Consider the following 26,278-nt stretch of genomic DNA (forward strand, 5'->3'; position numbering starts at 1 on the left):
GGTACGTTTTTTTCCAAATGCAACAGAGCATTACTAGTGCCACTTGCTGGACATTTGCTTTCTTAATACAACCATAATTACAATAACTAATATAATAAAAAATTCATATTGATCTTTCAGGTAACTTTATAAAAATGCTTAGTCTTCTAATACTGCATATGCCAGTTCACAAACCAAGGTAAAATTATGATTTCATTTTGTCGCTGTTTTTAGATATAAAAACCTGAGGGAAATTTCACTTTACGAAAAACCAAACCTGACCTCTATCTACCTAGGACGTGCATTTGGGCTGTTTATTCGTATGCCTAATTTTAAGGTCTGCAGTTTTCACCCTCCTGCACATGTCCTGACATGTCTCTTTAGTAACACACACAAACGCTAGAACAGGCCGACTGACCTGGTGATAATGTCGTACTGCTAACAGGTTTGTCCAAGGTCATGAACAGGGCAGGACTCATAGTCTAAACAATAAAACGTATTATAGTGTTACAGCCCTCTTATGAATACGGCAGAGGCTTCAGACCATGAAGCATTGTGGTCTGAAAAAAGCACCCTCTTTTTCTGCCTCTTCCATTCAAAGTTTAGACAGTTTTAAGAAAACATCCGTGCTCCGTACGGCAAGCTGACCCCCCCTCGCTTTAATCTCTGGCAGAAAAAGACCTTTCCAAAAAGTGCTGGGGAGAATCTGTCATGAGAGAACAAAGGCAGGGAGGAAATCATGTAGATAGTGGCACAGGGATCTGTAATTTATCACCTGTGAGCCCTGGGCGGTCTGCCAGAAGAAGGGCTTTGAAGACGCGTGCACTGGGCCCCTCGAAGTGTGCATGAAGGAATGCGTGGACAGAAGGGAATGGAAGATGACAATATCCCACACTCCAAAAAGAATGGGATCAGCAAAATCAAAAACATGCAACAAACTCTTTTATTAGGTTTTGTTAACGTCTTAATACAACAGCCATCCAATACAGCGGTGATCCTTGGATGAAATAATGACTTGTCAAATGATTTTTCTGTCTTTTATAATATAAAACAAACATATTAAATATAAACTAGAATTAAATACATTAATAAAATGTATATGTTAATCCTTGATCATGATGAAGTACATCATGTCACTGCAGAACGCTGAACATTTTTGATCACGTGGAGTTAGACTGCCATCGTGTGTTTATATTGTATGCTACATTGGGGTACTTTCAAATAGGCCTATTGAGAATATGTCTGAAAACGTATTGTAATTATTATTATTATATTATTATTAATATTATTATTTTTATGTGTTCTGCTAAATACATAAATAGAGAAACAGATAAAATGTTGATACGAAAAAACTAAATGACACAATAATATTTGTATTTATGTAAATCAGCATAAAAGCAGTTCAAATAAACACAAACGGGATGTTAAAACACTTAATTAACCATTTAATGTAACACCGTTTAAAAAAATATTGCTATATATTTTTATGCTTTCAGTATTTTGTTTTCGTTGTAGGTTCCTTTCTCGATCGTGACGTGGTGAGATGCGTCATGACGTCAGCTCGGTGTCTCGAGCACGTTGTGCACGCGCAGGTTTGTGTTGTAAAACAGGAAACGGTGAGAGGCGTTAGCAGCAGTTAGCCTGTTGGCTACCAGCAGTGTGTACAGAAACGAATACAGAGCATAGCGTTTGTCTGAAGTGGGGGGAAAAGAGCATCGTCTACCCAGTTGATTGGTTTCATCGGTGGGACCGACATGTCAGAGACGTACGGTAATGACAGCTCGTTTATGTTGTTGTTAGCGCCTTTACAGCTAGAGCTTGCGCGTGCGTGTGGGTGAGCGCGCGTGCTGGATCAACATCATCGGATATGCGATTCCTGACTCCAAACCTTTTATTTTTTACACATATATCTATCATTAGTACATCATATTACAATCAGATACCTTTAGACTCATTGCTTTAATTCTGGCCTGCTCAGGTTTTGTTTAAATATGTGTTTGTTGGGTAATTTCAGCACTCTCAGATGGGCCTGTCAAATCAGTTTGTATTGGTGATGATGACGATATGTACATACATACGCTATGTGTATGTCTAAAATGAGCTGCTAAACTGATTTGATCATTGATAAATATTCCACAACCTAGCATATACATCGTATAGACTTTTCCTATCTGCTCAGAATTGCTGTATTCAATTTATTTGTAATATCATACAGTACTACACAAATAGTATTTGTCTTTATTTTCCGACAGAGAAATCACACGTGCGTTTTCACGACAGTTCTAAGCTCTGTAGTTAGACAGCGGTAAAGACGAGGGGTGCGGTCCGCTCTTACTTAGCCAATCAAAAACCTTCTCTGCCTGTCAGTCATTTAAAGTGAATTGTTTTGTTTTTTTTCCCCCTCAGTATTGTGAGAGAAACTGTTGTAATGTCACAATTGCGAGATATTGGCTAAACTCGCAATTATGACTTTTTCCCCCTCTGAGTTAAAAATGTACATCTCACAATTCTGACTACAATGATGAAAAAGTGAGATTTTACAGTTACGAGTTCTGTGAGATCTGAACTTGAAAACATTCTCCCCAGAATTGGACTTCATAACTGAATTTTGAGTTTATATCTCACAATTCTGATGAAGAACTTCTCCGATATAAACTCGCAGTCGTGAGTTTTTAATCAGAATTGAACTTATGTCTAATTATTCAGAGAAAATGACTTTTCTGAGAAAAGAACTCCTAGTCGCTAGAAATAAAGTCACATTTCTGGCTTTTTTCCCCTCCGCAGTTGTGAGTGTATATGCTGCAATTCTGAGGAAAAAATTGAGAGATGTGAACTTGCTTTTGCGAGAAAAAAAGTCAGAATTGGGAGATAAGTCAGTTATCTTTCAGTGGTGAAAAAGACGTCCATAGTTTATCAACTTTATCTGCACCATTAGCAAAAAATTAGCATTTTTGTGTATCATTAAATCATTCACTTAACTGATTTATATATTTTAAAACGAGTTTTTCCATATATCATAAAGACACTTTTCTTCTAATGACGACAGTTCATGTCAGTCAATGTCCGCTCTTAGGCATGACTTTTATCAAGATATGTGGACAAAAGGCATAAAAGAATTGTAATTTTATTCGTTCGGACATTAGTCGTTTTAAAGCAATCATAATCCCTTCTTCTCTTTCTCATTTTAAATAAGATTCGGTTGCTTTTGTTCGGTCAGAAGATCTTCACGTACAGTTCTGTTATTTGAGGAGCTCATTCATAAACAACTTGTTTAGTTTGTAGATGAATGAGTTGTTATGTTAGGAGATGGGGTGGGTTTTTGAACGGTGTGGTGAAAGTTAACTGAAATGGCTTGCAGCAGCTGTGGTTTAAGGATAGTTTGTTTCAGTGCACTGACTTGGTGCATGTGATTTCCGTCATCAACATCACGCACCGTTGCTCTGCATGAACTGTGTCTAAGCTCTGTTTCATTTTTACACACCGAGAGGAAAATCACTTCTTTAAACAAACACCACTTGTCCTTGCTGTGGTGAGCACTTGATGAGTTGAAAAGGAAATGTTTGCTGAAAGAGGTACTGTGTTTTTCTTCTTTAACGTTGCACCACTGCTGCTACTAATTATTTTATTACTGATATTAACATTTTTATGCATATTTTGTTGCATCATGCAATATCCTGCATACAATCAAACTACACTCTAGTTGACCTAAAAAGGAATATTTAGTTTATAATCATCTACTGGTGACATTCATGTGTGAGCTTTAGCTGTAAAATGTTTATGTATGAAGGTAAGAAAAAGGCTCCTTAAAGGGATAGTTCACCTTCAGTTGCTGGTTCTCATGGACTTTAATGGAAAAAACAAGTCAATAGGGGCCAACTGAAGGTGAACTATCCCTTTAAAAAAATTTAATGAAGTTGATCCATTGATGGATGTTCTTCCAAAGAAAACAAATGTTTGTCTTCATAAGCAGCGGGTCATATCTTTAAAGCTTTGCTGTTAGGTTGTCACCAAATAGTCTCACTAAATAAAAATGGCTTTGTGAAACCAGTTTTATGTTGACTTCTTTCTTTTTTTAACGGCGTAGTGTCTGTTATGAATAGCATCCTGTTCTTACCATTATCAACGGTGTAATCAATAATGTATTCACTGTATGCAAATACAGTATGCAAATTAGAATACAGTATAAAATCGCACAGTGTTTGCCAAAATATAAAGTATAACATGGAGAACACTGCAAAAAATAGACCTACTTTATACTTGCTTTATTCTTTTAGGTTTTTTTTTTTAATATGTCTAGTATTAAGCATAAATAAGAAACATTATCAACTCGTTGTAACTCGACTTTTCTCTTTCTCAACATGCAAATAACCGTGCAGTGTGCAAGTAAGCAATAAAAGGCACACTAACGTAGGAAATGTTGCCATAAAGCCTGTGTGGCCCCTTTAAATCACCGGTTGTAGGCTTCAGACATGTCTTTTGTCTGATTATCGACTGATGTATTTGTGCTGTAGATGCTAAAATATTCATGTAGTTAATGTGGATAGTAGTTTCATGTTGCAGAACCCCCCCCCTCACTCTCATATCTCCTTTCTCTCCTCCAACCCCCGTCCAGCCCCTGTGAAACCGAGACCGTTTTAGTGCACTTGGCCTACAAATCACCTTTCCGTGACAATAGAGAAAGAATGACCATCTTACCCCGGCACTGTAATTGCTCTGCTATAGCGTATTGATATCCTTAGCCGATCTCCAGGGGCACACTTAACGACAATCTATCGCTCGTTCGGGGCACCCTCTAGAATACTGATCATCTTTTTAACATGACTTCACTCCAGTATTTGTCATGAGAGACGTGCGGTATGATTCATCTGTTCCACTGTAGCAGATCAAGCCTGAAAGACATTGAAATCATGTTTTATACTGTATTTTTTTTATAGATGGTATGTGTTTTGCGACAATAAACGTTAAAATGCGTGTGTTCACGAAGTATATGAGCGTATGCCATGTACAAACACACACACGCATGCATAAAACATACATATTATGTAAGCGTGTAGTTTTGGTTAGAAGGTGATTAATCACAATTGATAGATTTTATAGCCCTGAAAAAGAGGTATGCTACTTAATGTCTTAATTAAGTCTTAATATCTTCATTTTCAAATGTTAAACCATTCTTTTTTTTATTATTGTATTTACTACACACACACACACAAGGCACACATAACAGATAACATTCTTCACTCTTAAACATGCAGTGCATATAATTCATTACATCTCACACTTTGCTTTGATAATCTCACTTTAAGCCATATCACAATTTTATTAGATGAATAGCTTTTTAGTTTTATACAATAATTGTTGCAGTCCTATGATGACAGATATGGCATTTCATTAATTTAGGAGATCGTAATAGGAAGTGAAATATGAAAGTCATTTGTTGATCACATAATCTCTTGACTTACTTTGCCTTATAGCCGAGTATGGACTTTTACCATTGTTTGGAAGTACTTTGTTCTGGCTGTCTTACTAGTGGTGTTGTGAATTTAAACCAGCTGTTACGTTGGGCGTGAAATTCGGTCATTATTATTAATATTTTCATCACATTTACACCCTTTTACTTCGTTTTACAGTTCATTAAAGGGAACTGATACATCTTGCACATGTCAGATACAAGTCATTTAAATTTTAAACATTCAAAAACTGATGTTTAAGTTGCTCGTATCTGTACAGAAAGGCAGTGGAAATTTAGTCACGAACTGCTTTTCCATGAAGACAAGCTCAAGGTCATGTTGTCAGGGTACACACACACACACGCACACACACACACACCAGAAATAGCAACCATTAGCTGACTGTCTGAGTCTGGACCACTTCATTTAATATGATTTATTATGCCTAAATGTCATGTTGGAGTGATTGCGAAAATCATTTATCCATCGCAGGTCCTTGGCTTTTTACCTTTTTTCATTATGATAGAGTATTCAAGATAGATCAGTGCCAAAAATTGTCATTGTTGAAAACGGCTGTTTTTTCAGAATAGAGAGTTCAAAGGAAAAACAGTTCTTTGAATTACAAATATTTACTGTCACTTTTAATTAATGCATCCTTGCTAGGCAAAAGTACTAGTTTATCTAAAAAAACAACAAAAAAAACAATATAGACACCAATATTTTGAATTGCAGTTTATGTATAATTTGTGAATGTTGTCAGTTTTATAAAAAAAAAAAAAAAAAAAAAAAAAATATATATATATATATATATATATATATAAATAATGTTTAAGGTGCTATTTTACTTGTTTGTTTTGTTATTGTCTGGACCGGTTTGCTGCCTATGTAGACTTTTCATAATAGCTTTTGATGTCCATGACCGTTAAGAGACTGCATGCGTAGACAACAGACACCTTAGAAGGTTTTGAAACAGTTGATGTTTGTCCAGAATGTTCTGGCACGCTTTCAGTGAGAATATACATGCTGCTCTGTGATGATCCATACTTCCATACATCGTCCTCCTGCTGTAAGACTGAATCCCTTCTCAAACCCCGCTCTGTTCCAGCCACTGTGATCATATCCACACATGCAAATACTTCTTTCTCTCTACTCTTCTAATACAAAGAGCTTTTGGGACGCTCTTGACTCACCCTGCGGCCTGCTGAACTTCTACACCACACACTCCCTCACTACGGTCACATCCTGCTATCATGTCATTGTGTCTTCAGCAAGGACTTGCATGCATTTCTTCAAATTTTTGATGAATAGAATGATTTTATTGACGTTGTATCGATGAATGATGAATAGCCTATAAAAGTTTGTGATGTTCGATGAGCTAATGATATTAGAGGCAGAGTGATAGGAGTAGCAACCAATCATGGTTGTTTAATGGTCGACGCCGGTATCTAGAGAGCATTGTTGTTGTAATATATATCATATAGGGTAGTTAGATATCATAAATGTTAATGCCAATACAGTAATTAGAGATCAAGGTGAGTGATTTATACGTGATGGACATTGACCAGAATAAGTAGAAATTATAAGTAAATTATTATTATTATAAAAAAATTTTAATGCTGTCAAATGATTAATCGCATGCAAAAGAAAAAAAATTGTTTACTTAATGTGTGTACTGTTCGTGTTTTATATATATATATATATATATATATATATATATATAATATTGACATGTATATATTTATATTCATATAGTTTATTATATATAAATATTTAAAATATAAACACATTTTCTTAATAATATACATGCATATGTGTGTATTTACATATACAGAATAAACATACACAGTACACACTCATATATTATGTAAACAAAAACTTTTATGTTGTATGCAATTAATCGTGATTAAATGAAGTTAATAAAAGTTACTGGGGCTTTAAATTCTAATAATCCTGCATAAGATTTTATAAAAAAAAGTATTACACGTTACTGTCTTCACTGTATTATGATCAAACAAATGCAGCTTTGTTGAGCACAAAAATCTTTCTGCTGGATTCATCTTTGGCAGAATCAGGCCTGCCACATAATAGCATTAATATGAGCAATCTCCAGTCTAATGCATGTTTAGTCAGTTACTTGGCAACTCTTCTTGGAAGAACATTGCGTTTCACGATGGATTTAATTGTTTAAAGAACACTCTTCAATGTGACTGACATAAGAATGGCGATCTGTAGTTCAGATGAGGATGTTGTCTGAACAACATCCAAACAGCCTTTAAACATGTTCTCTGCACAGTGCAACAGCGATATTGATTCTGTTTCCTTTCTCTCTCTCTCTCTCTCGGTTTCAGATTTCCTGTTTAAGTTCCTGGTGATTGGCAGCGCTGGGACTGGGAAATCATGCCTCCTTCACCAGTTCATAGAAAACAAGTGTAAGCCTATATTAATGTCGCACTTTCACAAAGACTTGAATTAAAACACGACCTTTAATTCTCAGAGCGTTCAGGAGAGAGGAGGGAGGCGGGGGGCTTGAATGGTAATTCTTTGTGAAACCTGAGTAGCTTTACGCTCTTTTGAAACAAGAATAAAGGCATGTTAAGCAATAAATGGAAATCGTGTTGTTAGTGAGCTTAGAAAGTGCAATGCAATATCCTTTTATTATTTGATTTTGGACATTTAATTTTGCATGTTGTAAGCCTGGTAAGCTTAAATGCACAAAAACACAGTGTTCAGTCTCTGAAATGCAGTCAGACATTTTTGACGCTCCCTCATTGACTGACAGCATGAGATTTCACTGTGAAATGTAACTTGCATTCTGGGAATTCATATTTTTAATTTGATTGTAATATACAACTGTTCAAGAGCTTCGATTCAGTTACCAGTGCACACAAGTATTTTCTTCACAGTTTTCAAAGTAATTTGAAAGTGATAGCAAATATGTTATTTCTAAATACATTTTGAAAGAGATGTATCTTAAGAGAGCATGATTGTTTTGTGAACCAGTCACAATGTAACAGGTATTATTCTAGGGGATATATTATTGAAGAATGGAGCCAAAGTAAAACGCATTTGCCCTGACAGCAAATCTGCAACCCGTGAGAAAAAGCAATATCTCATTCCTGTATCTTATTTCCCATGCGACACCCATGTGTTTTTCTAAGAGAAGATTGTCACGAAGAATTCAATTATGTAATCTGGTATCCAGGATTACTATCGTTAACTAATAATATCGAAGACGTTGTTGTTAATTGAAATAATGCTGAAATAATACATTCAAAAATATAAAATATGTTGAAATATGTTAAAGTTGATTCTGTGAAATGTTAAAGTTTAACACATTGCCATAGCAACAGCTTTTACTTTATCATTATCCCTTTCCCAGTTTAACATCAGCTGTGTTTTCACATTATTCTGATGAAGATTTGCCAGATGGGGGTGCTATAACTTTGACTCCTAATAGTCCCATCTATGCGATCGGCATCATACAACAAACAAACTCATGAAGGTTGAGCAAAATCAGACAATGTATGTGGATGTTATTAGACACTTCCTGTTTCTCATTTCTTGCCATAATTTAATCTGTCCGCCACACGCAAACCTTCCGAGATATTAAACATCCCCAATGTCTTTAAGGTAACGTTCACCAAGTGATAATGTTCAGAGGAGTACATCAAATTCCTCAACATGCACTTTTGAAACGACCCTGAATCGCCAACTTCCTGTCGGGTGGAGCCAGAAAGTTAGAGGCTTTAAGTTGTCAGTTTTTGAGTATGTCAAGGCTCCGAAAGACCCCCAGAAGCTTGGGGGAGGGGAAAAGAAAAAGAATAATCCTTAGAAGAACAGTTAATAAAAATTTAAAGGGATAGTTCACACAAAAAATGAAAATTCTGTCATTATTCACTCATTCTCATGTCGTTCGAAACTCATAAGACCTTTGTTCATCTTTGGAACACAAATGATACTTTTTATACAAATTATACAAACATATTTTTGATTAAATCTGAGAATGTAGCAAAGAGATAAAAAAAAAAACTGTTTAACCGTAATTTTACAAAGGTGCGGAAATTCTTTTTGTGCACAAAGAAAGCAATATTAACAATTTATTCAGCAATTCTTATCCCCAGAGGTACCATCCTTCACCATTTCTGAGAATACCCCGGAATATTATTAAAATAATCAGCATTGTTTATATTCAGTAGACAGCTTGTGCATGTTAAACAAAGCCACCCTGATAACGCTTATTACGTTGATTACGTACTGTGGTACTCTTCAAAAGGGCAGAAGACAATAACTCGAAGAGATGAATCGCTGAATGTATTGTTATTGTTTTCTTTTAGCGGGGTAATATCCTTTCTGTGTAAGGAGGGTCAGAAAGCTCTCATATTCCAAGGATGATAGAAGGTCTTTCTGGTTTGGAACAACATGAGGGCAAGTAAATAAAGATAGATAGATAGAATTAACATTTTTGGGTGAACTATCCCTTTAACTAAAATTTAAATGAATACCGAAAATCTAAAAATAAATTCTAATTTAATCATTTTAATAAAAAAAAACTGTAATAGTTCAAAAACAGCACTGCTGGCATCAAACATCAATGAATTGATCTTTTTAAGCAGTTTGTCAGCTCAGCTTCTAACCAGTCATCTTCTATCACAGTCAAACAGGACTCAAACCACACCATCGGCGTTGAGTTCGGCTCCAGGGTTGTCAACGTCGGCGGCAAAACGGTCAAACTGCAGATCTGGGACACGGCCGGGCAGGAACGCTTTAGGTACTTGCCTGAGATCGGCTCATTAGCACGTCCTCGCTGGCCTGTGCTGACTTCGATTGGTTGAGGTCATTCTCTGTCTTACAGATCGGTGACCCGCAGTTACTACCGTGGAGCGGCGGGGGCTCTTCTCGTGTATGACATCACAAGGTAGGGCAGCAGCGGGGGTCCGCAAAGATTAATTTCTTGCGAAATGAAAAAATAAATCTTTTAGCTGCAGGAAAGGAAGTCAAACAGAGGCACATGGAGAGAATGACTGCGGCACTGAATTGAATGAGCTCCAGGTTGCCACGCAGCTGTCCTGGTAATAGAGACAAAGACAATGAAGTAATAAAGACTGACAGCGCTATAATAAAATGTCATCTTCTGGCGAGCGCCAACTCTCGGTCCATTAGACGGGGTGTGAGCACAGTGAGAGAGAAACATGAACAGAGTGATGGATTGTGTGCGTCCGATGAGGGTCGTCCTTCAGCACTGCAGCTGCAGAGCGTTTTCACTGCTTTACTCTCGAACACATTCACCACGCTCCCTTTCGTCTGTTGCTGTGGCCACGGGCTAATGGTTGCTCCGGAGACCAGTGACTCAAACAAAACAAGATTCCTTGAAAGCACGACGAACGCACAGCGAGGAAATGTGAAGGACGGCATTATGAGTCACGTATTGTCTCGCTGGTTCTCGCAGCGCTCGGAGGTCGTCGCAGGCATTGACTTCTGAGAAGCGGTATTAACAGTGAAGTACGTTAAGCGTTCGCTGTTATTGACTCACAAAAGCCGTTTCTCTGGAACCGATCGTAAATGGTGGAAATCAAAGTAAATATTGACTCAGAAAATTAGTATCACGCATGGCAATTCTCTCGAAGTCAACATTTAATAAAAAAAAGGTTGCCTTTTGGTAATAAGGCCTGTTCCATAGGCGAAGGGTGAACCCACTCCAGGGTGAGCAATCTTAATTTAATGCCATAATTGACACCGTCTGTTTGAAAAATCTTTCTTAGTAGTACAGAATAGCAGTTTTTCTGAATTATATTTTTTTTCTGTTTTCATATTTTTTGGCTGTTTGGTTACATTTTATCCATCAAAAACATGACTTACTAAATTCAAATAATGCTTTATGTGAGTACGATGACGTTGTAGATGCCTAACAAAGGTTGTTGTTGTGGTCATGGATTGTATGGATGAGATTACACTTTTCCCTCGCCATTGTAATGCGCTGCTTTTGCAAGGTTATGTGAAAATTTTTCAGCTTTTATTTTCATTTCACACCCTAAAGAAGATATCACTGGTTCATTAAGTTCATCGAATCACCTGACCTGAATACAGCGCGCTGATTCGCTAAAATGGATTTACCGGTTTCTGTTCACAGCGGGCTTGTCAGTTTTTTTGTTCAGATTGCTCTATAGGTGAAGAAGTTTTTTTTTTTTTTTTTTTAAGTGGCTTTTATCGGTTTTTACAGTAAAACTCTTCATATGTATGTCCAACTTCATCCACATACACATACAAAAATAATATAAACAGTAACATGATTTGTTTGTAAATCTGCTGTGAAAGTTTGTTATGGAAAAAAAAAAAAGAAGCAACAATCGATTAATTTGTCTTTGTGTTCATCTTTGTTCTCTAGCCGGGAGACCTACAATGCTCTGACTAATTGGCTGACAGATGCACGGACACTGGCCAGCCCCAACATCGTCATAATCTTGTGCGGGAATAAGAAGGATCTGGATGCGGACCGTGAGGTCACCTTCCTAGAGGCGTCTCGTTTTGCCCAGGAGAACGGTTAGAGCTGCTCTTTAGGCATAACACTTTTGTAGCTGAACAGTGTGGCACAGCATAGATTTTCTCTCATACATCTACATCTGCAGATGTCATACATCTACATTTAATGTATGTATATGTTCTGTTTGTATTCATAATTCCGAATTGGCCGAACAGATGTGTGCTGCTGCAGAATGTGTGCTTTTCTTCCTCTCTGCTGTTAGAACATCAGGGTGTTTATGAGCCGCTCAATTGCAAGCTCTTCTGTATTGGCCACAGGAGTGCTGTAGACACAGCTAAAGACCATAAGTTGGTTCTTGCGGATGATGCTCTTCACACTGAAGCACCCTCATGTAGCTGATGCTTAGCAAGCCTGATAACAGGCGTCCATATGGACCTTTACAACACCAAAGCATTTGCAGGGTGAGAAGATGATTGATTTTAATGTGTTAGCCTGATTCTGCCCGTCCTCAGAGCTGATGTTTTTGGAGACGAGTGCTTTAACTGGGGAGAACGTAGAGGAAGCCTTTCTGAAATGTGCTCGTACCATCCTCAATAAGATTGAGTCGGGTAAGTGAAAACTGCACTGGCAAGGCACTATTTCTTTTTCACTATTTCAGGATTTTATGGCTAATAAAATATGACAAGAGAGTATATTTAAGGGGGAAAAAGACAACTAATTTTCATTCAGAGGCCCAGATGGTCACACTTTTTATTTTAAGGTCAATTTCTCTCTACTAACAAACCATTAATTGTGGCTTTTGCTAATTTTTTGCTAAGGCACAGTCGTGGTTAGGTTTATGTGTTGGGTGGGATTAGGGTTGTAGAATACAGTCATGAAGAATATGTGCTTTATATGTACTAAAACAACCAATATGTTATTAATTGGCGTGCTAATAAGCAACTAGTGAATAGTGAGCCCCTATACTAGTGTTACCATCCAAACAAAGCAAAAATATAGAATTTGCTGCAGATTATGATAATAATATAGCTAAAAAGCAAGATGAAATACTAATGGCTTAAATCAATTACATCTTTACAACTGCAACTTGCATAAATGCATGCAAATATGTGTTGTCATCTTTTATTTCCCAGTATTATGTCTTAAAAAGATGATACTTAAATACTATGGTCAGAAGCTCAGTAGTTTTTTTTTTTTTTTTTTGTTGTCGTTGGTAAAACATGCATAATGCAATTCAATACAATAAAGATTGAGAGTATAATAAACATTCCTCAAAAGCCTGTTGCATTTTATTTAATACCTCTTTCATTTTACTGAGAAATTATGAATGACCCAATTATTCTAAGTTGCTTAGTACATGTTCATCTTGAAATATTACAAACAAGATATGTTGTTCTTACGCTTACGTAAAATTCACAGCAAAACATGCTTACCACAATATAAAGGTAGACATTTTACAATATAGGGTGCAACAGGGCTTGGCTATTACTTTCATGTCAACCACTAGATCATTTAGAAGACGTAGAAATGTGTCAAATATGATCTAGTAAGCTTAAGCTTTGTGATCTCTTTGTGCTCACACAGGTGAGTTGGATCCGGAGCGGATGGGTTCTGGGATCCAGTATGGAGACGCATCCCTGCGGCAGCTCAGACAGCCCCGGGGCTCTGCTGCACAGGCCAAGCAGCAGTGTAACTGTTAGGGGCCTGGACTCCCTGAACGCTACCAGACATCAGACCGTACACACACAACCTCCCCCTCAGGTCAGTTCTAGAGGTCCTTTCTAGGACAGATTTAAATTACCACCAAATAAAATCATTGACACACACGCATCTGATGTACAATAATGAATTTACAGTTTAAACCTGTGGGGCGATATGTTGCATCACTGTAATTATTAATAAACACAACTATTATGAAAGCATAATTACAAAACGTAATTGTTCATTACGTTCATCCATATTATTTCATATTTTGCTACAAAGGCATGCATTTTCTTGATCAAAAATACAGTAAAATCTGTAATATTGTAAAAATGGAGTGTTTTCTATTTTCATTTATTTCTGTGACGCAAAGCTGGATGTTCAGCATTATCCCTCACACATTATCCTTGAGAAATCTTTCTAATAGGCTGATTTGATGAACATGATGTTCAAAAGTTCTTTAAAAAATGTTTTACTGACCCCAGACTTTTTAACGATAATATCATGTATCTTATAGTGCTGTTAAATGACAAATAGCATTGAAAATAAGATTTTCTATTGTGTAATGTAAAAATACTTTTTACATATAGTTGTATTCATGTAATTTATATTGTATATTAGATTTATATATAAACTTATATAAGCTATATTTATTTATACACGTATGTAAACACATTATGCGAACAAAAACATTTATTTTGGATGTGATTTAGTGTATCATATTTCTTTATTTTGATTTGAAAATTCTTGATTTTATTTTTTTTTCCAGCTCCGGGTGTCTCTGGGTATGCACACCCCTTACCCCTCTCCCCGAATGTGACCCTTCCACACCCAGACACATCTGGATCATTTCTTATGATGAAGTCCATCTGCAAACTTTGACCTCTGACCTCAGAAAGCTGTTCACCTAGGACAGATCTCCCTGACTGCTCTGCGCTGGGCTGGGAGACCCCTAGCGAGGGCCACGGGCAGTAAGAGGTGATTCAACACCCGACTGAGAGACTGTGCGTGGTTTTAACTTCTCCTGTGATTCTTACACACACCGTTTCTTCTTATAAAGTAAGCAGCCATCATCTAGTCTTCTCTAGACTGGGATAAACCATTTAACAACAGCGCTAGATTAAACATTCCTAGATCTTGTATCATTTTATACATTGTGACATATCAGATCTTTGTTCGTGTTAAACTAAACTATTTTTTTATTATTTTTTTTTGGACATTCCCAAAAATGTCAAATAAGCATATTAGTGGTCTGTGCAGGTTATGCATTTTTTTTTACCTGCTAAAATATGACCAGAAAGCCAAACATTGATCTTATGAGAGAACGCATAGCTCTTAAAACCCATATATGCTGTTGCATTGGTTGTGCGTTTAAAGAGCTTCTAAAAGCACAAAAAAGGAGGGGAAGGAAAAAAAAATAAACATCCATTCAGATCTTGTCATTGGGTTGGCGCTATCTGGTGCATAACAGATGTTTCCCGCCATCTCAGTCTGGCTTGGGTTAGAGGTTATCATCTAACTTAACCTCTCCGTTCTTTCTGCACAGACCTCCTACCTTCAGATTCATTTAAATTAAAGACAACAAATCCTCTTCATTTTGGTGTTATATGCACTTTTGCACTTGTCTGAAAGACATACAGATATTAGAGCTGTCAAACGATTAATTGCGGTGCAAAATAAATCAATTTATGTTGACATAATATATGCGTGTGTACTGTGTATATTTATTATGTATATAAATACACACACTTACATGTATATATTTAAGAAAAATGTTTATATATTAAATGGATTTATCCGTACTATAAATAATATCAAATGTATACATATACATTTTTTTTAAATGTATAAAGTGTGTGTATTTACATAAACATAATAAATGTACACAGTACACACACACACACACACACACATCATGTGAACACAAACTTTTATTTTGGATGCAATTTAATCATGATTAATCTTTTGACAGCACTAATAGAAATATAAAATAATACATTTCTTAGAGATTGGTGGTTTGAAATGTATTGAAATGACATGAAATGACACAAATGACAAAAAAAAGAAAAGAAAAAAAAAACTGCATACAACAAAAATATTTAATTTATGCTTTTGGAGTCTGCATGGGTGAATCTCCCAAAAACTCCACACCTTGAATTTAAAAGAATGAAATTAGACCTAATGTTTCCCTAAAGAACATTTTACCATGTCTTTTGACGTTTCCTCCTAAATGTTCACAAATAAATGATGCTGATTTTAAAATATTTTATTAATCGATTATACTAATGCAGTTACTATTTTTAATGCTTCATTTTCACATGAAAAAATGTCACAATGCATAAAAAATTCTGCAAATTTTTTTTTTTTTCTTTTTTTTAATTGCCATTTCTTTGTGAGACCCAACCCTGTTATTATTGCGTTAAAGTCACGTAAAAAGTGTACACCGCAGCTTCTATTGTTAGAACTGAAGAGTATTCCAGCGCAGCGGCAGCCGTGGTGTTCAGTCGTCCGTATTTCAGGTTGATACGTCCGTTGCTTGCTCTGGTTACCCATGACAGGGAGATCTAGAGGTGATGAGCGGCGCAGTGCCCCGTTCCCTCAGTGACATCATCATTATGCACCACAGACAGACCCGTTTTGATCTGTGTTTTAAATACCGTCTACGTGATGTGTGGTTTTTCCTTTACTTTTCCCTCTGCAAGTGCACTTTTTTTGTCTGTTTATATACTGTACCTATAGAATTGTAAAATTTATAGTAATTTAATGATATTAAATGAGAGAATATTGTTTGAGGAGTGATCGTTCCTTACTAAAGAACAACCGAGACTGGTCCGACACCATTTCAGCCGCACGGAGTCGTCTTGTCCTCCTCAGCTGCGGACAAGAACATGCTGTTAGCCGTAAATATGAGGTGTTCTAGTTCAAGCGCGGCCTTAACTGACTATCCACACGATTGAGGCTGCCTCATGCTCTCGTAGTCGTCCAAGCTTTTAAAACGCACTTAAACTTTTTTTTATCCACCGTGATCTTTTACGAAATGTTTCGTTTGAGCGATTCAAACCATTTTTATCCAGCAAAATTGACTCAAGGGAATATTCCAGGGTATATACACGTTAAAGCTGCACTAGACTTGTGTGAGATTTGAAAGGATACTGCAATGTTGGTTATGTGACGTCACGCTCATTTTAAAAATATACTTCTGCATTTCAAAAATTCAACTGTCCTTCAAAGCCACTGCAATGCCGTCTTCTGGTCAAATGCTGGAATCCGGCCGACCTTGACCCTTGCAATTCATTATGGGTATTCTATATCCGTTAAGTGTGAATCTCGTGATGCTTATTGATGCGGTGCATTATGCTCGATAACGTCTAGACGTTCAGACACGGCCTAGTACATTTCTTTCTTTTAATGCAGCTAAGAGTCTTCTATTGGTCACGTGTCTTCATATATGAATTCGTAGAGCGGACTTTGCCATACTTCCGTTTTACATTTTCCACATTCGCATTTAATGTAGTTTGGCAAATTTTGGAAGGGTTTCACGTTGATGGAAAAAGATTTCCCGAACACTGATTTCGCTTCAGGTTCAGATTATTGCCGTGTTGATAGCGAAAGATTATTTTTAAGATCTAAAAGAGACTTGTTGCGCTGTAAAATTTTGCTAGCAGATTACATGAATTTCAGTAGGAATCTGTGCAATCCAGAGGTTCGTGCGAAAAAAAGTGTGTAAAAGTTCATCACGCTCATTTTCTAAAGTCAGAATTGTGTGATATAATCTCTTAATTGAGTTATGAATTCAAAATTGCTACTATTTTTCACGATCGTGTGATTCTCGTCGCAATTCAGATTTTTTTTTTTTTTTCAGAATTGAAGATTCTGAATTGAAGTGAGATTAGATAGTTATCTTAAAATATTTTTTTTATGTCAACCAATTATTGTTAATATCATACATTTCACTTTTTGTCTCGTAACTACAACTTTCTATCTCGCGATTCTGACATTATAACTTGCAATTGTGAGTTTATATCTCAGTTCTAGGGGAAAAAAAAAAAAACCTTTATATCACACCAATTCTGAGGAAAAAGTCAGAATTGTGAGAAAGTTACAAAACAACTTTTTTAGTTTTTCATTCAGTGGCAGAATCTGGCTTCCGTAGATAACTGCTTTGTTTACAAGCGACGATTGTGTGAGCTTTGCTATATATAGAGAGATATATCGCAAATAAAATTACCCATTTACGCAAAATTTCAAAATTGTAAAATTTTGTGGAAATTTTTACTTTTTTTTTTTTTTTTTTTTTTTTTTTTTAATAAAAAATTTTGGACTGATTTACGAAAATGGTTGACAGCAAGTCACTGATGCTGCCTAAGGTATTTCACCTGGAATATTCCTCATTGTGCCGATATTAGTGGGTGGGAATTTTACACGGCGACGTGGTGCACGATGTTTAAAAAGGGCGATCGCAAAATTAGCGTTTTTTTTTATTTTATCGCTAGGCAAAGTTTACCGTTTAGCTGTTTCCCCCCCTATTTTCCAGTGTGTGCGAAATCCATTCATTTGAATAGGAATCCACTCAAATTTTATTTAGTTTTTTACAGGAATTTCACATGACGGTGATAGATTTCCGCACACGGATTTCGCAACTGCTTCAAGCTGTGTGGTTTAAAAGTGACTCCAAATGTGAGCGCTATCGACAGCAGACAATTTCGACTTCAAAACAGCGCCACCGCTCGAGCCAGATGAAATTAATTGGCTTATGTAGTGGAGTTTGGTAGCGTTTCATAACCAAATATCAATATGGAGTGCATTTGAAGAGTAGTTCAAAGTACTGCATAAAACAGTTGTTGCTTAGTAACCGGTGTGATCTGGTCATTCATAAATACTGTATATCTGAATCATCTATGCTGTAAATAAGATTTGAATTTGTTTATCTGAGTGTTTGGGGGGAGGGGTGCTTGTTCGTTTGAAAGAGTAAGGTTATGATTAAAGTTTGCTTGTTTTTTATGTTACGTGAATATGTCTCTGTTTTGTGTGGGAGAGCGTGACGGTGTGCAAGTTGACATGTGTTGTTTGTTGTAATGTTTATTCAAATTAGTATCCAGTTATCTCTATTTCTATGGTGACGGAAGAATAAAATGTCAAACCTGAAGCTCAAATATTCCCAACCCAGAATATGTAATAATTTTAAGAGGTGGTGATTTCATATGATTTTTACAGAAATATAATTTTTATACATCTTGGCCAACAAATGTAAAATTACTGATTAATATGAGAGTTTTGCATACTCTAGCAGTTCAATAGGGTCTGGTTTGGATCACTGAAGTCTAGATAAATGGTAAGCTTTTAAAAATTAATAATTTTATTATTTTATATATAGACACAGTGTATAGTAAAAATAATTCTATATAATAATTCTTATTTGGTGTTATTTCAATTGTTATCATATATTTCAATAATAGTCAATAGTTACAATTATTAACTATTTATTAATTATTTTTTTCATTAATAGTTTTAAGATGTAAATTGTCACGACCTATAGTGTTAAATGAATGGTGTTAAATGCTATACACGCCATCTTCAGTTTACACATTAATTTGTTATTGGCATTTTTATTAGTGCTGTCAAACGATTAATCACTTTCAAAAATGAGTTTTTTGTGTATACGTGTTTGTATGGTGTATACACCTAAAACTATTTTTATTAAATATATACTTTACATATCTTTGTTTTGTAATATATTTATAACCATTTAAATATTTTCTAAATATATGCTAAGTATTTATATAAACATTAGATATAAACAACCCATAAACAAAAACGTGTTTGGGTTGTGACATATGTCAAGGTGGCGAATAACAGACCTACACATCAAGCTAATAATTTCTATTTTCCCATATTGTTTTTATTTTCCAAACTACAAAGACGGAGCGCCTCGTGCCGAACGCGGTAAGAAATATCCCTCTAAATAATCAATCACTCGCAATTATTCTGTTTTAAAGAGCTTTAACTTTGATCACTTACATTTAATTAAATTACTGGCACGTAACCGTGCATTAATAATATATTATTTTTACACTGGCCCGCTGACAGAGACCAAAAATATTAACTAAGTGACCTGGTCAGTTATTATAATCGTTAGTATCCGGTAGATGGCGGTATAGTACACGTAAAAAAACACATTCACGGTTTGGCGAAATATGAAATACACGCACTTGAAGTATTTTATTTTATTTAATTTTTTTTTTATTTCACCTGCATGTATATATATATATACACTGATAGCAACACACACGTGAGAGTAACACCACTGCCATCATCTTTTACTCAGCAAAATCTCACAGGAACGACTAGGCAGATCTAGAACAATCTAAGGCAGAAGGGACAAGAAGAAAGAAAGACGATATAAAACATACACGTACAAAAAAAAAAAAAAAAAGTCAGATTCTCATAGTAACTCGTGAATCGATCTGTAATGGAACGTTTCAAGGCTGAGCGGTTGCCATGGAGCTCTTGGCGCGGGAACGGGCGCCACAAAAGGGGAAATTAAAAGTAGACCATCTTTTGTCATTTCCCCCCTGAGTTAAATTCTTCCGCTCAGCCTCGTTCTCTAAAGCGCTCGCTAATCGCTGGCTCGAGTTCTCCATAAAACCCAGCAGACTTCAAAGCAATTACGACGAGCAGAAACCGAGTGTTTAGATGCCTGGAATGACTGCTTGCTTCAGAACATTTACATTTAAAATAGATGCGTATAATGTACACGATACAAAACGACTTTCACAGATTCTTAATATTTGATTTGAATATCTCATTAACTGAGCTAGACATATTTGGGGAAGATTTATTTGATAAAATCAAGTTTTTATATATATATATATAGAGAGAGAGAGAGGGAGAGAGAGTAGTGCAGCCCATGGATTTTGCATGTTGAGGACCTTGGCATATTTTGGCCGGCCTGATGCTATTATCTGTGTTAGTGTTAATGAACGGGCTTGGAGACGCTGAAGTCTACTGTGCTATAAAATTGCCGAAGTATTCGATTCTGGCCGTGCCAAAGAATAATTAGGACAATAACCAGGGAGGTTTTTTTTTTTTTTTTTTTTATGAACTTGAATGTGAAGAGAACGGCGGCGTCCTTCATCGTGGAACGTGGACTTTAAAGAAAGGATGAAATGTTTGTGGATGTATTTTAGCAAGACGACACGGATATTATGGCTTGGCTGCAGTGGGGTGGGCGGGGCCTGTGTTGGTGGGCGGGGCCTGTTGCAATGGCGATTGATTGATTGATAGGCTCCTTACTCCAAAGACTGCAGCATGAGGAGCTGCTTGAGCACCTTCGTCTGGCTGGTCTCTCTGATCTCTCCCGCCAGAAACATCTCATCCACCACCGTGTACACCTGAAACGCCACAGTTAGCAGTTAGTTTTACAACGGTTCAATAAAAAGCGTACCTTATATTTGATATGCAAAACCTCTTGACTTTTCAACACTGTATAAAACCTTTTTTTCATAATCTACGCATGCCTCCTGTCATATGAAATACAGCTTATGCTTTTTAAGCAAGTAAACAGACTTAGTATGATAGTAAAATAGCTCTCATGGATTTTTGCTTTGAAATAAAATTTTTTAATTTTTTTAATTTTTTTTTACATTATTTTGGCAACACTTCACAATAAGGTTCATTAGTTAACATTATTAAACATGAACTAACATTGAACAAGGCAGCATTTATTAATCTTATTTAAACTTCAGCATTTACAGATGCATTATTAAATCACAAATTATGTTTTGTTAACAATATTCATGTTAGTTCACAGCGCAAACAGTGAACAAATGACGTTGTATTGTAAAGTGTTTCCATTATTTCAGGCTTTTGATATTTTCTTCATGTCTCTATTATTTTGTTGAACAGCATTATATGTTTTGGCCCCACAAATGAAAACTAGAGAGCCTTGAACATAAGCTAAATATTTAAATATCTTCTATACAAGATTTTATTTATATCATTTTTTGATCGTTTTTTAAAACAACCAAATATCAGTTATATACTATAAGTAGCTTTTATACTATTATAAAGATTAACGGCATGCCGGCCATAAAAGCCTAATGTATCAAATATGAGATTTTGACATTTTGTCTAAAGGTTCAATAAATTCTTCCATTTCACAAAATCTGATATTTCTGACTGTAACTAAAGTAGGTTTCATAGGGTTAACAAAAACCAGATCTCATGAGCGTGGCTTTGGTGTGGGCCAAACTGTTCATGCAGTAGAAGAAATGAAGACATCAGGTAATTAGCTGAGCAGAAATCAAATGCAATTAACTCCTGCAACTTTTTTTTTCTATAATTACTTATGGTTTTCCTTCAGCGCCAGCCTCCCTCTCGTGCTGAAAGGATGGGGATGTTCTTAATTGTATGACTGTTATAATTATGCATAAAATACCTGTTGCCATGGAGCCGCGTTGCTGCTGAAATAGAGATAATTGCATCTTTTTCTCTCACTAGTTTTTGCCGCTCGGGCCCTTTTTCGGCTCTTTTTAAATGTTCCTTTAACTGAAGAACTGCATGAATAGATGCAACCCAGATATGTACCTTAACAATAACGCCTCTGATTGGTTAAGGCGAGACATATTGAATCACGTCACTACATTTTTTGTTTTGAAAAAAAAGAAAGATGCGTTTAAATAGATTTAATACCATAAATTGATCGAATTTGCCAACTAAGAAATGTATAATGTTAGAAAAGATTTCTATTCAAAGTAAATGCTGTTTTTTCAAACCTTATATTCATCAAATAATCCTAAAAAGGTCCTATCATGGTTTCCAAATTGATGATAATAACAATAATAAATGTTTCTTGATATTAAAGAAGGAAAACAGGATATTAGAATGATTTCTGCATTAATGATGCTGAAAATTCATCTGAGCATCACAGGAATAAATTGCATTTTAAAATATATTTAAATAGTTTAAACTGTAATTTTAGATTACAAAAATAGTTTGTGACCATAAAATGTTTTGGGGGAAAAAAAAATAACCAATACTTTCAATACTTTTACATAAAACAATTTTTTAATAGTGTTTTATTTTTAGCTTACCTTGTAGAAATTGAAGACCAGATCTAATTCACACACATTGTGGAAATACTCGTTCAAAACCTGCGAAAACAGAAAAATACAGATCTCATTGGTTCATAGCGTTAGTATCTTCTCAACCAATATTCACCTCAATAAAAAGCATCAAAATCAGCGACGGGCAGCGGTCGACCATTTTAGGTTGGTGACCCATGCATTTGTTTTTTATCCAGAGTTATTCAGCATAGCGGGCTGCTTTGGGCTCAAGTGATGTGGGAGTTGTTTACAGTAAGGGTCAGAGGAAGTCCTAGAAACCATGTCACGATGTTCTTGAACTCCTGGCTGCTGGTTTTCCCTCACGGCCACATTCTTCACAGTCTTTCAGACACAGAAGACTGCAGCAATAGAAGCGCTGCTCTTACTTCTCTCCCTTACTCACCAGGTGAGAGGTCTCGCTAAAGCCGTCTCCTTATCCGCGTTACGTTAAAAGGCATTTAGATTGGAAAAGTTTAGGATAACATCGAGCACTTACATTAAGAACAATACAATTCAGTACCATTTTGATGACAGTATAAAATAATGTCAGTGATTTTAATGCATTTCTCAAATGCTGCTTCAGTGGTTTAGTTTCGTGCCTGTTTGTGTCACATATTTCTGAATTGCAAAATTCATTGGAGACGAATTAGCCATTTTACAGAAAATGCATAAATATCGAGATATATGGCCCATCACAGTATTTCTTTTAATGACTAAGATCTCGATTATGCCGCTATTTGTGTTATTTGAGGAAGAACAAGCGGCAATCATTCTTAAAAAGGGACATTTATCATGCTGAACATTTCAAACTTTCATTAAAGTTAATCTCCTGACGTTTAAAAGCCAACAGCCCACACTCCCCTTAAGAGTCTGCATATCTCATTTTGATTTGTGCTTAATAAAAGTGCATGTAAGAGAGGTTTTTAATTATGGATTCTGTGCAGTGTAATCCATTTAGTACTCAGGAAGGGTGCTGATTACACCATTTAGCTGCTTAATTGAATGCACAACACATTAGATAGATGATGTTATTCGGCGGGATTTGAATATATATATATACAGTATGCGTATGTGTATATGTGTGCATGTTTAAAAAAAGATCTATATGAAAGAGTTTACCAAAAACGATCCAATATGTAGAAATGTAGCATTACATCACTTGTTCATCAATGAATCCTCTGCAGCGAATGGGTGCCGTCAGAACGAAAAATCAAACGGCTGATTAAAAACATCACAATTATCCGAATGAGTCCAGTCCAGCAATCAATATCTTGCGAAGAAAAAAAAAATTACCGTAACGTTACAGCATGAACAGCACCTGCTCGGTGCATGTTTTATCCTGATTCAAAGGAGACGACTTTTTAATAGCAAAAAGCTGTATTATTGATAAAGAACTCTTATTTTAAGTTAAAAATATGCTAATGATGGATGTATATTACACGCACTTAATACATATGTATTAAATAGACTGGAGTTATTGTGGTGGATTATTGTGATATATTTAATCAGGTGTTTGAACTGACTTTTTTTTTTTTTTTTTTGTAAGGTATCCATAATCTATCTTTTATGGCCCATATTCAGCAGATTTTCATTTTTGGGTGAACTATTAGTTTTAAAGCTAGATCTTCATTTACCTCAACAAAGTTGTGAATCGCTTCCAGGTAAGCCAGGTTATTGTCCGTCACATCCACACAGATGCAGAAGTACAGGCCAGCATACCGCCTGTAAATGATCTTGAAGTTTCTGAACTGCAGAAAAAAATAAATAAACGTTAAACACCTCGATTTGTGCATTCCCTTGAAAAGAACTTTAAAAAATACATTCGCACACGCAACGATGTTTCTACTAATCCTGTAAGAATTATACTCATATTTTAAAAGCTAAAAGGAAGTAGAAAATGTTAAAAGTGCTGTACCTCTACAAAGTTGGTGTGTTTGGCGTCTCGGACCGTCACAACGGCGTGAACCTCTTCAATCAGCTTCTGCTTCTCATCATCATCAAACTGCATGTACCATTTGGCCAGCCTGGTCTTCCCTGCCCGATTCTGGATGAGGATAAAGCGGATCTGCGCAAGAACAACAGGAGAAAAGTTTAGACCTTATAATATAATTCTCACAAATCAACCCATGTAATTCACAGAGGACATGTCACATGCTTTTCTGTATGAACGGCAACGCACTGAACAATTTTAAAAGCTCAAAATGCACGAGCTGTTGTTATAAATGTATTACGTTCTGTATAATTCACACGTAACTGAGAAAATATACAAAGCTTGGATCAAATAACTAACGTTAGCCATGAGCCTTTAGCTTCATTCATTTATTCAGCGCGATTTCTTTTTGGCCCGAAATAGAATAACGAAAGACTGATTATTTTTTCCTCTTGATATTAAAATCAATACTACGTGTCTATATGGTTTGATTTATGACCTTGGTTGTGTTGTTATAATCGACAAATATCACACTAGCCTGTTAGCGAAGAAGAACCGACGGAAGAACTACTCAAAATAAGTCACCGTAACAAGCAAAAAATAGGCACGTGAACTTACCATTGTGCTCGGTGTTTATCGTTCACGGTGGTCTGAGTTATTTCAATCAATGTTTAATTGATTTAATAACGAAATCCAGCAGCCTCAGACTGGGTTAGGTTCTGTATCACCGCTATCTTCACCGGACAGGACGCGAGCAGAGGCCGTTGGTGCTAAGAATGATGGGTAATGTAGTTTTCTAAGCTAGCAGATAACATATAAGCGTATCAAGAGAATACTGTTTCGTACTACAATTACAAGCTTACACCGGGGTTGAACTGTCAAGGAAAGCACATGACTTAAATGTAAGATTAAACGATGTTTGATACGACTTTTGCGTTATTTATCGTAAAAAAAAAAATCATACCTAATGGAAGTGTAAAAATAATATTGATGACAGATTTTATGATCATTAATTCCGTGGGTTCAACCTTTAGAGAACCAGGGATGCATAAATAGCTTTAAAAACGTAATATAAAATTATTGTACCATATTTGACAGTTTGAAAGGCAGGTAATATTTAAAAAATCCAAAGATCATTGTTTTTTGTGTTAATGTTGTCTACAATGCATTTACACATTTGTTTATTTTAAAAATGCATACTCTCTCTCTCTTTTTATATATATATATATATATATATATATATATATATATATATATATATATATATATATATATATATATATATATATATATAATACATTTCATTAACATGTTTTGATCCATGTTACATTGTTTTGTTTTTGTTTTTTTTTACCTTTTTGGTAGACAATATATTATCAATAATGATAATATTATCAATAATGTTGTATTATTATTACTATATGTCATTTTTGTGAGGCTTATTCCAACAGCTTATATGTACAATAGCATCTGGACAGCGGGCCATGCAGTGTGAGTTCAGTCTGAAAACATGCATCTTATCCTTTTACGCATTTTTTTTTTGCCATATTTCATATAAAACAGAGAATCAGTTCTGTGTTACATCACCACAACCTCTGTTCTGTACTTTTTTTTGTAAGGGTAGTAAGTTTGTCTTCCG

General features: G+C 35.7%; 2 protein-coding genes across 7 annotated transcripts; one reads left to right on the forward strand and one right to left on the reverse strand.

Annotated features, from left to right (window-relative positions):
- The first annotated feature begins 1,564 nt into the window (after positions 1-1,564).
- rab4b (RAB4B, member RAS oncogene family) lies at positions 1,565-15,305 on the forward strand. 6 transcript variants are annotated; one of them, XM_043259856.1, is made up of 8 exons: positions 1,568-1,749; positions 7,775-7,855; positions 10,080-10,194; positions 10,279-10,341; positions 11,809-11,963; positions 12,417-12,512; positions 13,489-13,665; positions 14,375-15,305. In XM_043259856.1, the coding sequence occupies exons 1-7, from the start codon at positions 1,734-1,736 to the stop codon at positions 13,602-13,604; spliced, it is 642 nt and encodes a 213-aa protein (XP_043115791.1). In that variant the 5' UTR covers positions 1,568-1,733; the 3' UTR covers positions 13,605-13,665; positions 14,375-15,305. The 6 variants fall into 6 exon arrangements, with proteins under 6 accessions (XP_043115794.1, XP_043115793.1, XP_043115791.1 ...); XM_043259857.1 differs by lacking the exon at positions 1,568-1,749 and adding an exon at positions 3,408-3,551; XM_043259859.1 differs by lacking the exon at positions 12,417-12,512 and having other exon boundaries at positions 1,565-1,749.
- Positions 15,306-17,877: 2,572 nt separating this feature from the next.
- On the reverse strand, positions 17,878-25,408 carry ap2s1 (adaptor related protein complex 2 subunit sigma 1). The gene is made up of 5 exons (XM_043259043.1): positions 25,258-25,408; positions 24,625-24,774; positions 24,344-24,457; positions 22,698-22,757; positions 17,878-20,996 (listed from the first exon to the last, which is right to left on the reverse strand). Exons 1-5 carry the CDS (start codon positions 25,258-25,260, stop codon positions 20,895-20,897), a joined length of 429 nt encoding a protein of 142 aa, XP_043114978.1. The 5' UTR covers positions 25,261-25,408; the 3' UTR covers positions 17,878-20,894.
- Between the last annotated feature and the right edge of the window lie 870 nt (positions 25,409-26,278).

Source organism: Puntigrus tetrazona, chromosome 15 (genome assembly GCF_018831695.1).
Source record: "Puntigrus tetrazona isolate hp1 chromosome 15, ASM1883169v1, whole genome shotgun sequence".
Lineage (NCBI taxonomy): Eukaryota > Metazoa > Chordata > Actinopteri > Cypriniformes > Cyprinidae > Puntigrus > Puntigrus tetrazona.

Excerpts from the sequence above, each read along its gene's own strand:
- rab4b (XM_043259856.1), top strand. Across the intron at positions 10,195-10,278 it reads GCCGGGCAGGAACGCTTTAG|ATCGGTGACCCGCAGTTACT; the intron begins GTACTTGCCTGA and ends TCTGTCTTACAG. Across the intron at positions 12,513-13,488 it reads CCTCAATAAGATTGAGTCGG|GTGAGTTGGATCCGGAGCGG; the intron begins GTAAGTGAAAAC and ends GTGCTCACACAG.
- ap2s1 (XM_043259043.1), bottom strand. Across the intron at positions 24,458-24,624 it reads AACACACCAACTTTGTAGAG|TTCAGAAACTTCAAGATCAT; the intron begins GTACAGCACTTT and ends TTTTTTCTGCAG. Across the intron at positions 20,997-22,697 it reads TGGTCTTCAATTTCTACAAG|GTGTACACGGTGGTGGATGA; the intron begins GTAAGCTAAAAA and ends GTGGCGTTTCAG.